This window comes from Pelobates fuscus, chromosome 7 (genome assembly GCF_036172605.1).
Source record: "Pelobates fuscus isolate aPelFus1 chromosome 7, aPelFus1.pri, whole genome shotgun sequence".
Classification (NCBI taxonomy): domain Eukaryota; kingdom Metazoa; phylum Chordata; class Amphibia; order Anura; family Pelobatidae; genus Pelobates; species Pelobates fuscus.
In genome coordinates, this window is record NC_086323.1 from 86,249,753 (window position 1) to 86,263,830 (window position 14,078).

A 14,078-nucleotide genomic window follows, 5' to 3' on the forward strand; every position below is an offset into this window, starting at 1 on the left:
TTAGATAGCTGAAAAGAGACTTGCGTCCATCAAGTTCAGCCTTCCTCACACCTGTTTTTTGCTTTTGATCCAAAAGAGAAAAAAAAACAAAAAAAAACCCAGTTTGAAGCACAATTTTGCAACAAGCTAGGACAAAAAATTCCTTATTGACCCCAGAATGGCAGTCAGATTTATCCTTGAATCAAGCAGTTATTACCCTACATTGAAAGATTATATCCTTGAATATTCTGTCTTTGCAAGTATGCATCTAGTAGCTGTTTGAACATCTGTATGGACTCTGATAAAACCACTTCTTCAGGCAGAGAATTCCACATCCTGATTGTTCTTACAGTAAAAAAACCTTTCCTTTGCCTTAGACGAAATCTTCTTTCTTCCAGTCTAAACGCATGGCCTCGTGTCCTATGTAAAGTCCGGTTTGTGAATAGATTTCCACACAATGGTTTGTATTGGCCCCGAATATATTTGTATAATGTTATCATATCCCCTCTCAGGCGACGTTTTTCTAAACTAAATAGGTTTAAATTTGTTAACCTTTCTTCATAGCTGATATGTTCCATTCCTTTTATTAATTTTGTAGCCCGCCTCTGCACTTTTTCTAGTGCTATGATATCCTTCTTTAGAACAGGTGCCCAAAATTGCACAGCATATTCAATATGTGGTCTTACCAGTGATTTATAGAGAGGCAAAATGATATTCTCGTCCCGAGAATGAATGCCCTTTTTCATGCATGACAATACCTTACTGGCCTTGGCCACTGCTGATTGACATTGCACATTGTTGCATAGTTTGTTGTCTATAACAATTCCCAAGTCCTTTTCGTGTGTTGTTACCCCTAATTCGCTTCCATTAAGGGTATACGTTGCTTGTGTATTCTTTACGCCGAAGTGCATAACTTTGCATTTTTCAACATTAAATTTCATCTGCCATTTGAGTGCCCAGTCCTCCAGTCTATCTAAATCCAAGTTCAACATGCAAGTAATCCGTAATAAAATCATAATTACAAATGTTATTATTCGTGGTCTCTATTTATTAGATACTGAGTTCCTCGGTGTTGCTGTAAACATGTTACAGTGATTATGTCTTCTTGTTTATAACTGTATCACAGTTGTTGCCTAGCCAAGACCTAAGGTATATTCAGGAGTCTACCATCACCTAATCTTTGGGCTATCCTGCACCTGGTTTTGATCATATGCTTGCATCCTTTGAGAGAACTTTGTAATATTTGTAATATTTAAAATACCTATACATCATCTGTTCCCTTAAAGCCTGTCGCTAAATAGTAGCTAACTGCTTCCATTATTTTCTATGAGACCCACTTCTACTTGGACACTGCCTTTCAAAACTGTTGATACTCATTACTAGCTGCCACTAACCTAAAAACAGCAATATCTTACATTGCAAGACCAAATGAACAGGGCCACTGCATCCGGACCGATTAAGTGGTCTGGGTGCCTATAGTGGTCCTTCAATATTAATTAATGAAATAAAGCACAGCGACATAAAGGGTAGCTTTGTGATCCATAATTCTTTTTGTAAATATTTTCACCCTAAGCTAGAGATGTCTTACGTATACCTTTCTCGAAAATCTTTTTAAATCGGTGCGAACTGTAAGGAGTTGCAAGGTTATTAGTGTTCTCTACAATATTCCAAAAATCGAGGAGAAAGATCACTGATACTACTGATGCTACTTGTTATGTGTAATAAAATAACCTGCAAAACAGGAAATTACCTATTAAAATTTTATTTATTTTTTATGGGAATGCCACAGTACTCTGTCATGGAGGGTATGTCCCTTGCATATCCCTTACTTATTAGAGATTCAGCCACGATCTTTGATGGTTGACATTTTGTGATGGGTGCTTAATCAACCAAGCCATTTATGTGATCCTCCTACAGCATTTAATCTAGACATGTTTGCACTTATCATTTTTAGGAGTCAATTCTAAAGGAATAGGTTGATTTGTATCCTCCTACATCTGTATTCTGATGCATATTAGGAAATTTTATAGTGTCTTAGCTCACATTATCATACCAGGCTAGCAGATGTTTGGTTCACTTCAAAGGCTTCAAATAAGAAGGGGCTCAGATTTCCAGGAATGTGAAAAAGACTTCAGTAATGCACACTGTTTCTCATATGAACATATTCGAAATCATAGGTTTGAATCTGTTACTATTCACAGACTAGTAGAAATGGTTACAGACAAATTTAGAAAGTCTAGCGGCCAGGCACACTGAGTAAGCAGGAATCTGCAAGGCTTTCTAGTACAAAAGTTCTATTTATCCCATAATGATTTAAAATACAAAATCTCCCGAGTCCATTTTCTGTGCTTTGTCCATTTCACTGAACTTAATCAGAGAAATGAGAGAAAAACAACATTTTTGTGTTGTGCAGTTTTTTTGTCATTGAAGGGACTGTGCAATGCACAATGCTTTTAGTAAAAGCAAATAGAGACTATCACTTTAGTGATTATAAACCATACATTTTGAAAAATGTGTTGTTGGTCTCTGACTAACGAAAGTGGAAAGAACGTCGACATATGTTAAGTTTATTTCAGAGAGACTTTTCAAATTCATCACTACAGTAAAGGACATATCCCCTTCCAGAAACCACAGTCATGGGTGGAGAACTTGCATGGTAAAATAATGCTGGTCTTTTACAGGCTTTACTTTTAAAGTTTCAGAGAAATACTTTTGCCTACTCCCTATTTATTTCTGGTGAAGCTGTTCTTCTCCGGTTTCACGGAAACCAAGGTGAAGCTCTGTAGCTGGGGAAGCTGAGTTTTTTTTCTCGATGTTGCTCATTCCAGGCAAAAATAAAATGGCCTAGAGATTGTAATGTAAATCTGAATTAAATTCCAAACCAGCAATCATTTTTTACATTTACTAAACTACATTTAATATACCCCGTAAGTACAGTCATTGATGGACGGAGACTGTTAACCATATGCAGTTTGCTTGTGTTAGTATATTTTATGTTTGTCTACACACATTAAGTATGTGTGCTATATTTTTATATTACTTTGCTGATGCGCCATAAGTATATAAAACATACATTTTATAATATAACCTGTTGCATTCTCAGGTAGCCTACCCAAAAATCTATTGGAAGAAACATGCTCATTACTATTTGTGAAGTTGTAGGATATTGTATTTTGTACCAGACGCTGCTTTCATTAATGTATTTTTTTCATCTATAGTTTTATTTGTTTTTATAACTAACCTTAGCATTCAAATGCATAGGTAGTTTCTAAGTGTAATTACAAAAAATAAAATAAAACCGTATTGAAACTGTACAAAAATATACATTTGCATAATTATGTAAAATATGTGTTTAGAAAAAAAAATGCAGTAACTTCACATAGTTAAACCAAGGTCCAACTAACGGAGTAAAAGTTTAAGGGGTTAATTTAATGAATGGGGAAGCTCTGGTTTGGAATAACCTAAAAGAGGCACACCCTGCTAGAAAATGTTAGTCACACATTTCTGCTAACTCAAAGCAGATGGATTGTTTCAAACAGCAAATAATTCCAGAGACATCACGTCTACACTCGCTTTTGCTGTCCCCAACTTTCACTTCTCATTTCACAGTCCTTTCTCTGTAATTCTTTTCTTAAAATAAATTAACGCTACCTAATTTTATATTCTTATGGCATATTCTATTCCTTGAGCAATACAGGAGTAATCTTGGAAAATCCTGAGACTTCTTCAAAAATAATTGAATATAATTTAATTCAGTCACTACTCAAATTGTAGATTAGTTCCTTATTGTGGTTTCAACAAATTCCCCATCACTGTACATTAGTCAAGAATTATAAATATATGGAAGTACTGTCAAGGTTTAAATGCAGTATAAGCATAGGTGCACACTGACCCCAAATGGGTTTGAGGATTCTGCTCCCTCAAGCTTTCTGTCTTCTATAATATGTTTGGAGATGACTGAGTTAGAAGAATCAGATTTGCATGGAAAGAGTATAGCAGATTATCAGGGACGTTTTGCTGTAGAGATTTCATAGCTAAGATGTGAAACAGGTAAAATAATTGGACAATTTTCAGAAGCCTGCATAGCAGATTATTAGGAATATCAGATAATTAGGTGATAATATTCTCATAAGTGTGTTCTTGGAGATTTAAAGCTAAGAAAGATGGAGACCTAGCAATGGAATTGTAGAGGGTATTTGCAGATCAGAAAGTATAGAAACAAGTAAGAGGAAGTGAAAAGAGGAATGAAAGTAATTTGCAAAATCAAGAGGACAATCTGGAGAATGAAGATGAAAGGAGAGATAGACAGTTCAGTGAAGTTTAGTTGTTAAAGGTTTTCTTTCACTATTTTAGGGAACATATATAGGATACAGTCTGAGAAAAACAACATTTTCAAATATAAAAAACAGCCACACCATCATTTATAGGCACAGCTAAAACCTGACCCAAACACTCTTCAAGTCACTAGAAATTTATAGTTATAAGTGTAGAGGGCTGCCAGGATACTATTTATACTGTTGACTTGGTATGTCTGTCTTGATTTTTTCTTTGACAATTTTTACATAAAGTATACTTCAGAACAACAGTTATCTCATGACTAGTCTAATAGGCATGGGATGCTTGTGATATAAAAACTAAAATGCAGTAAGTATTAGTGAAAACATATACTCTATATACTTTATACTCTGTTCGGATATGTTTATTACATTTCTCTGTAACCTGATCTGATGATATTGTAAAGTAGTCAGGTGTATACTCAGGTATCTTTTAATTGGTTAAAATGCATGTACCTACTCTGATGTATTAAAAGGGAATAATTCCTGACTACAAATGAACTTTAAATGATGCAGTATGTCGAGATGAGTGTAGATATGTAAGCAAAAGTGATGGGATTTACCTGTAATATATTTGTAGCTGCAAAAAAAAAAAAAATGAATGGAAGTACTTTAATCATTCTTTTTAAAACTGTGTAAAATAGTGTAAGACGGGAACCGGAAATACAGCAAATGGAACACAAGTAGCATCCCAGAAGGGAGTAGCCAGCGGGGGATATAAAAAGATCGGACACTACACTGTCCAAACCAATTGAGGAAGCCTTTGGATAATAGATTTTATCCTCTATTTGCATTTTAACCTTTTTTTTTTTTTAACACATATATCAACCTTAATAAAGGATTTTTTGGATTAACACATTGGATCCTTGACTTCACTTCCTTGGTATTGAAATGCCTATATACACCTGGGACCATGTGAGTATATCTTGACTTACTGTCAAGGCTTACCTTATTTGGAGTTCGAAAGTGCAGAGATGTTTGCACACCCTTGCAGATAAACACAGCCCACGGTAACCAGATAAGGAGCTACCTGGGCTGTGAATCTGTGCATGGGGCTTAGGCAGGAATAGTAACCGGGTACGTGGAAACCAACAAGGGCAAATCTAGAAGAGAAGTCAGGCATGGTTCCAAAAGTCAGGGCAGGCAGCAAACCGGCAATAATGAATAATCCAAACAGAAATGGTCACAAGCCAAGTCAGTGTTAGGAAACAGGATACAAGAAACAACACTAACAATGTTCTCAGGATGGGGCAGTGTTTTATGGATGGACAGGTAGGAGCCACTAGTGGTGTCCAGCCCCCTAGTGCTGCAGACAATGCCAGGAAAACAAGGTTAGAACTAAAGTTCAGAAGTGGCTCAGAGGCAGGAACTCAGGCTTAGGATGCAGAAGGCCCCAGGTCTTTGTTGGGCACTTCTGGGGTGACCACGCCTGGCTGTCTGGATGGCTCGGTGAGAACAGTGACACTTACCACATTTTCTCATATATTGTACAACACTACTCAGTGTGAGTTTTTCCATCTTCACAGATATTATCCAGTCCCATACTGGTCCTACTGCGCTGCACACTCAAACCAGGTGTTCTTATTTGGCTCTAGGCTTGTGAGTGTACCTCTCATATGATTATAATTCTTAACATTAATTTGTAGACATTATTGCACTATTTTTGCCTATATTTTTTTATTCCCTAGATTTGTGTAACCAGTTATTCCTGTGCTCTACCATTTGTATGTATGATTTATTGGTTTTTTTGAGGTGGTTGGGGATTCCACTAAGGTATTTTGAAGCACAGAAGCATATATTTTTGGCACCATCACTGAGTATATTTGTTATCACACAAAATGGATTAAGTCCACCAAAGTGACCCACAGACCTGACAAAGTCCCAACTTCCCCCAGTGGATCAAAAAGTTGTCAAGTCCACACTCTGGTGGAATAAATCTATTTTATGCAACTTTACTGTGTGTTGTGGCATTTTTTGTTGTGATATCTTTTTAGTTGGCAGCTTCCTTACTTTTCAATGGAAAGGTAATTTACAGAGTATTCCTATACTACAGCATGAAATTAACTTTTCCATAATGATGATTATCTTGCAGTAATGTCTAACTAAACATTTGTGCCATGTTAATGTGTTTACTTTCTTTTCACTTTTATTCACTTTTCTGGTTACCAGGAATGTATACAAGGATTACCGGTGTTTGGAATTGGCCTGTGACACCCAGGAAGAAATGGACAGTTGGAAGGCATCCTTACTTCGTGCTGGCGTCTATCCTGATAAATCAGCAGTATGGAACTTATTTACTACCATATTTTACAGTTTATTTTATTAATAAAAAAGGTTGACATATTCTAGAGCACTGTACAACAGGTAAACGAGGTATCCAACATATTTTAGCAAGTCAGTTTTGACTTATAGAAACAGATGGTGGTGAAATGTAGTAAATAATACTGAAAAGTTAAAGCAATACTCTAAGCTCCATAACTACAGCCTGTCGTAGTGGTGCCCTCCCAGGGTAAACAGTGAAACCACTTGGGAATGGTTTGATAACTTACCTGGGGTCAGCTGGGCTCTGGGTGCTGCCTCGTGTAAGGTGCTTCCTTAAGCTCCCTTAAACTAACCCCTGTTGTACTGGCTGAGAGCATCAGTGGTATGACTGCATATTCTGTGTGGGCGCCAGGTCTCCTCTAGCACCATGTCCTCCACAGCTAACTGTAGTGGTTATGATGCATGGAGTTTTCCTTTAAAGTGTTATTTTCAAAATACAAATTGATTGCTTGGTATATTAAAATACAGTATGTACACATCATAAGACTTAAAGAGAGGAGAACAGAATCTAGGTTTAGTGAATATAAATGAGAATATTGTGTTAAATAGTTTTTTTAATTTTATATGCAAAATAGTAGCAGACAGAGAACGGGTTTGAAAAAAAAAATGCTCTGTTGCCTACGCAGAGGCATAATATTGCAAACAAAGGTAAGGCAAATAACACATTGTACATCAGTTCCGACATAAATAATAATAAGCCATTCGCAATTTTTCAGTCTGCGTGTGTTGGCAGTAAAAGTTTGAGCTAAATCTTAACTGAAGTGTATGCACTGTTGCCTACGTTAAGTTATAACGTGTCAAATTAGAGTAAGGTAAGTAACATTTTAGGTCAATTCTTATCTTAGTATTACTGAGCAATGTGCATCAACCTAATAAGTTTGCATATGTTGGCAGCGAAAAATTTAACTATGGCTTAGCAAGAGGTCATATCATTAAACTATGGCTTAACAAGAGGGCATATCACAGTGTAGTATATGATAAAAAAGCCTAACAAAGTGAGCAAAGATCTGCTCATTACGGCTCCTATTAAATGTATGGTCGGGCTTTAAGGCAATTTAACCCCTAATGATTGCTGTCAATAAAGCAAAATCCTAACTATATAACGTTATGTTAAGCACATACGTCAAAGATGATGTATTGTTCAGGCAGTGTAGGTCAGGGATAAATCTGAGCTATTGGCATTATAACAGCGCCTAATGAGACCCAGGCATGGAGTTCAGCTACTTATCATATGTTTGGGCCTGCCCTGGCTGGGCTTCACCAAACGAATAAAAAAATTTTTTAAAAAGGAAATGAAATAAATTAAAACATTAATACGTAACAAAAAATGTTTTACTCTTAGATAGTAGAATTACATTTTGGCTTGTGTTTAAGTAAACGGACTTTCGAGATATATCATGTAATAGTTAAATTGTGGGAGCATGAAAACTTAATTGATTGCTGCATAACTGCTTCTAATTATGCTTAAACAGGTTAATTTGTTGCAAGTCATAAGTTTTGCCGCCTTCAGTATACAACAATCTGATACAGAAAAGTTTTATAAAATAAACAAAAAAGAATATATAAAAAATTATAAAAAAAAAGAAAGAAAGAAAAGAAAAAATAAAACAATAGGGGAGCGATGTCGGTCTTAATAGCAGACGAGGGAGGGCCTCCCAAGGCAGAGCTACAATACAGCCCCTGGATCGCCGCGTCTCCATCTGTCTTCCCCAGACCGACCCCAGCTCACCGGCCGGGCCCTCCGTGGCGCTGTGGGCACTCAGGATCAAAAACTGTCCACTTGACCCCCCCCAACAAAGAGTCTGTGGGCAATCCGCCCCCTGCACCTCCCCAGCATCACTTAAGTCCCTGTGAAGCGTGTGCCCCCATGTCTCTCCTGGTGCCAGCCACATACTTGGGACTGGTGCACACCACTGGAAGGAATGCGCGATCCCGCCCCACAGGGCTGGTGGCGTCAGGGACAAGGCTCTCTGGGGACCCTTTAAAACCAAAGGCCAGGGCACTCACTTCTCCAGTGAGCGGGCAAGCAGCATGGAGGATCCATCTGGTGCTCAGCAGCATTGGAGTCCGTATGAGCCATCCAAGTAAGCCCCCCACGGTGAGCATTCTTTACAGCTTCTCCGCCTCCAATCATTCAAGGGTGTAGTTAGCCGTTCCTAAAGCATGAGGGTAAGGCATCCCTTCTGATAAAGTCCTCCGCCTCCTCGATTTCACATGCTGGTGCCAGCGTTAATGAAGCTGTTAGGCCTGTAGTAAGTGCCGGACCAGCAGCGTAGGCTGTAAGTGTCCCTTTGGTTCAAAGGGACATTTTGTCAGTCTTTGCCTGTACAGGTGATCAGCATGGACCCCATCTCCATGAGGCTGGGATTACCCCCACCGGCGGGGGGGGGGGGGGGGGGGGAGCAGAGCTGGGCTGCCTCTCACACCAGTGTGGTCCTCCATGTAAGCTGATGTATCCAGTATGCTTTCTCCTCTGGCTGGGTGACCAATTGCCGGAGCTCACTCGGAGGCCGCCTATGTCCAGGCTTATGATGGCGAGTAGGCCGGGTTTGTCAGTTTCGGTGTTCCCGGTATGCATTTGGCCTCAATATGGTACCAATTTAAAGCTTGGGTGATTCTCCATATCATTATGTTAAATAATCTGGCTTTGAGGTAGTCTGCGTGCGAGTTTATTGCCGTTTTCCAGGGCTCATGGTGCTTTGCTTCCATTCAGCTTGGCGGCCTGGCCCCGCCCCCCTAAAGGAGAATATTGGAGAAAAAAGTTAATTGCTTCATTCCTTCCAAATACCTTCCTCGAAGGGAGGCAGCAGGACTTAAATCGGACACTCGACTTCCCAAACGCAGGTCAACTTCGCGAATGCCTGCTTCATTTCACCGAACAGCCAGGAGAGTGCAATTCAGTAGGTTTGTTCCCACGGACTAGAGGAACAAACGCTACCTATGAGCTAGGGGAACCATTCGTGGATTTGTTTGGTTTTTAGACTTTTCGAAAAAGACCGACCGCACCACCTAATTTCATGGAACTATTTCTGGGCAGGGGCCTCGTGTGCGGTCGGTCAAATTAAGACTTCCATGGAACTCCCAAACCCCTGTACCGATCTGGTAATTTTTTAATATGTTGGTCCCCCAAATCAGGGAAATCAGGGGATATGACTTTTGTGGGGTTTCCATGGAGTGTAGAGTACTTTCTGGGTTTTGTGGAAATGTGTGTTTTTTTGTTTGGAGATAATTGAATTTAGTATATTGCTTGACTCAATTATCTCCCAAGTACAGGGGGAGGATTATATTATTGTATGTAGGAGTGTCCTGGACCTGAGAGCCAATGTAACTGCAGAATGCTTTTGGTCACTGATCCCTCTCAGGTCCAGTGGGGAATGCCTCTGGAATATGCCAACGTAAACCCTGTATATTTGTAACTGCATCTAAACCGGGTGGTTAGCCTGAAGAAACCATTTCTGTTGTACCCTTCATCTAGTTTAGGCTGATGTTTGGGTATCCATCTGATTTGCTTGGGAATATACTTGGATGCTGTACTTCGTCAAACGTTTGAATCAACACCCAAACTGCGAGCTATAATCACTCAGCCTCTAGCAGTTTGGGAGGAAACAGACGAACGGGTATCTGCAATGCCAGCGTTTGTTACAGTTGGTTTTAAGACTTTTTAGAAGACTGAAGACTTGGGGAAAAAGTCAAACAGACAGAATTACATAAGGATGATGCATCCTTAGATGAGGTATAAGATTAGAGGGTTAGTGTTTGGAAAGGTGAATCTGGCATCCCCACACAATATGGATTAATAGGGAGTAAACTACGAATAAGACGATTTAGGGTCTGCACATACGTCTAAGTTGATGTTAGTCACTTCACATCAGCTTGCATTCTAATAAATCCAGAACCCCATGAGTTAGTACATATGTGTATACTTTGTTCATACATTATTTTACCCAGGCATCCCCCCTATAATTTAGGTTTGCATGGTTCAAAGTTAGGAGGCCTATTTTCACTCTACACTTTGGTTGTACTTATTGCAACTACTGATTATCAAATGTAATCTTCCTCTAGTAACATTTCAGTATTGCACCTATGAAAAAATAAAAATATATTTATAATTCAAATAAATGACCATAGACATTCATATACCTGTTGATTCTTATGATATCATGAAACATTTTTAGTAGTTTAACAAAATTGGATTACATGAATGCAAGTGTAAACATACTAAATAAAATCATGAATAATGAAACACGATTTCTTAAAGTATATTTAGATTGCCTTTTTTCAATGATGATCTTGCTTTTAAATGACAGGTTCTTATATTTCAGATTTAGTTTCCTTTAATATATTCATATTTGTTTTTAATGTGCAAAAACTGTTTGTTTGTTTTTACAGAGATTTCAGCAATTTTATTAAAATCTGTTCATTTGTCACCAGTACCTTTTTTTTCTAGTTTCCTCTTGATTTGAGGACTTGCCTCAAACCTGACCCCAAAGTATTCTGCCTCCCAAGTTGCATTAAATTTGGTATTATTGCTTTCCTTTTCCCAAACAATTTTTGTGTCAGAATGCCACCATCCTTCTCAGCCTTAGAACAGGATATCCATTTACCAGCAAGCTCAGCTTGGCTTTTTGTATCTACAGTATATCCAAATACATGCCAGGCTTACAGCAATAATTACAGCTTTGTGTCCAACCTTTTCAGATTGGATTTCTCTGAGGTGCACCCATGTTTGTTTTGGCACTATTCCCTGTTACATGGGACATAGAGAAATTCATATATGCAGCTATAAATGGATTGCTTAGGTGGTTCACATCTTGGTTTGCTTTCGGCAGGCCTCTTGGCTGCCTCTGTTGCCCCCATCCCCCTCCGTGGTCTGTGCCTTACTTCTAATATATGAACATATGTTTTCTTGAATCAGTTGCAGATTCCAGATATCTACATTTTTGTGTGTGTTTGTGTGCATTAAACATGCACAGCAAGGAGGGAAGATTAACATTTTCATGTCCTGAAAATATTAGATCATTTTTAGTTTTTGTGCTTAGAAGTTTTGCTGTGCATTTTAATCACATGCAGAAAACTGGAGATTTCTAGAGACTAAATTGTCTCCATTTTCAGCATTTGGGCTCATGGGCTATTTAAGTGTCCAAATTGCAATGTATTGATATTTAAAATGTGGCAAAAAATATTATATATCAGAGATTTCTTAGAAATGTAGGTTCCAACTATTTTTCTTTAATTAATCTTTCAGACATTTGCATGAACAACTGAAAGGGTCTCTAGGACTATATATATATTTGTAACAAAACTTTAAGATTTACATTTTTCTTCTTGCTATTTTATCACCTTAACTGTTTCAAAAGGTTGGCATCAACCATGTACATTTTCGGTGTTTCCCTTAAAATAACATGTAATGACAACAAAAAACCAAGAAACCTTCAGCGGAACATGAGTAGCAGACAGAGGTTTGCATAATTGTTACTGTTTTTCCATTTGAAAACATTCTACTGTTCACCCAGAACATAGACCTTAATTTCCCCCAAGTGCCTCCAGAAAAAAAAAAAAATATTTAGCTGGACATCCCCTTTCAAATTCCAGATTTATTTGTTCTCAAATTCTAGCTACGCTTTTGCTATGACCAGTCATTCTGTGCAGAAGAAGACCTTACCAACTTGAACTAGAAATACTCAAGTTCAAATTTGCAGTTTGACTTTCATAATGGGAAAATTTTAAGCGTCAAATATGCAACGTGGAAAAAAATCAAATGCCGTTTGAATTAGTTACAGCCAAAACGTTCTCTGCAATTGTAACTGATCCCTGCAGTGGGCCCCTTCTACCTATCCCCTTTCCAACCACCATTTCAATTATGCATTGGGCCTCAGGGTAGACCACGAAAAAACTATCATACAGCCAAGACTTTTGTAGTTAAATATGGGGGGAAGGAGGGGGGGGGGCAAGAGAGAACAGGTTAACCAGACTGTTTCTACGAGAGCAAGGAATAATTTTCAAAGTAAACTTCAAAGCCTTATAATTTTTATTCTTGCAGTCTGTTGTACCTTCCGGCTCACTATCACAGAATTCTTCTTTAAACCTCTTTTTTTTTTCTTTTTAAATAACCCCCTCAGTTAGTTTTGTAAATTAACCTTATAACCCCTTTACTGAAAAATATGTTTTGAATTAAACATCTGGTTCTCCTTCACTACAAAGCTGATTTTTTTCTAGCCCCTCTAATGATAAAGGAGAACATACATCTAGCTCCATGTGGCTGTTCCAACCAACTGAATATGTAAAGTTTTAGATTCTTCTCAACTTACCATCTGAAAGCAAACCTAGTTTAAATGAACACTTTGGGCACTGTAACAAATAATGAGGTTTTTATGGTTTCCAAAGTGTTCCTCTAACCTGAACTAACAACAAGTACTTTTTAATTAGAAAATAACTAAAATGTTGTTTGTTTATTTTGTACATATACGTTTGCTGTGTGTATTTTACAAAATAAGATATCATAGCTAATAATGCTTAAAGTAGCTCTACTACTTTTGAGTATTTTATAAAGATATAATCTTCATGAAATACTCATGCTGTCTGTGTTGGAATGCAATCTGAAAAACTATGAAACAAAGTAGGGACTGTTTGTCTTATAGTAAGTGTGAAGTCGACAAAAGGCATAGCTCCACATTCAACTTCTGTCCAATCCCAGCCGCCACCACAAGTAATGGCTGTGGGATTAATTGATGGTCTCACTCAATGTGAGATGTCATCTATGGAGGCTCATGCGGTCATGCAAGATCCTCCTTGGAACTCAGTATTGTACTCTCACGGCTCATGAAGGGCCAGGAGCTGAAGAAAACCAAGAGGAAGAAAATGGCAGCAGCTGCGAGGGACAGCTTTAAATAGCAAATGGATCTAACTAAAATATGCAAAGACCCCTGAAAGTGACAGATCCTCTTTAAGAAAAAAAAACTATAATTTTTTGAAAATTGTAAATAACAAAAAAAAAAAGGTTGCCTTCTTACAAACCAGTGCATCAGAAGAGTGATATCAAATCATTTCTAAGATATTAGGTAAATCATAGGACATTGTAAAGGACATCATTGATAAGTGGAGAAAACAGCAACAAACTCTCCCTCCAGTTGATGATGAACAAAATAGAAGCTCATCAAGGTGGCTACTAAGATGCCAACTGCAGCCCTGAAGGAAATAAAGGTAGTTATTGGTATAATTTGCCATAAACTTGTGTATAACAATTAGTTTCCTCGTAGTTCACAACTCTGCGCTGTAGTGTGATGTGACAAGATAAAAACTAGTGCACACAAAAGATGGTGCAAAATTTACAGAAATACTTATTCAATTCAGTCTCCCAAAACTAATAAGGTAAGGCAGAATTTTGTCATTTCTAAACATATATTTTTTCATATCCAACACCTATCATCCAGTGAAAACTATTTT

General features: G+C 37.9%; 1 protein-coding gene across 2 annotated transcripts in view; it reads left to right on the forward strand.

Moving 5' to 3' along the window:
• DNM3 (dynamin 3) overlaps nt 1–14,078 on the forward strand; it is a 404,911-nt gene that overhangs the window by 285,847 nt on the left and 104,986 nt on the right. For both annotated transcript variants that reach the window (XM_063426168.1, XM_063426167.1), the window contains one exon: nt 6,483–6,594. In XM_063426168.1, the coding sequence (XP_063282238.1) occupies nt 6,483–6,594 (112 nt within the window). The remainder of the gene's footprint in view (nt 1–6,482; nt 6,595–14,078) is intronic.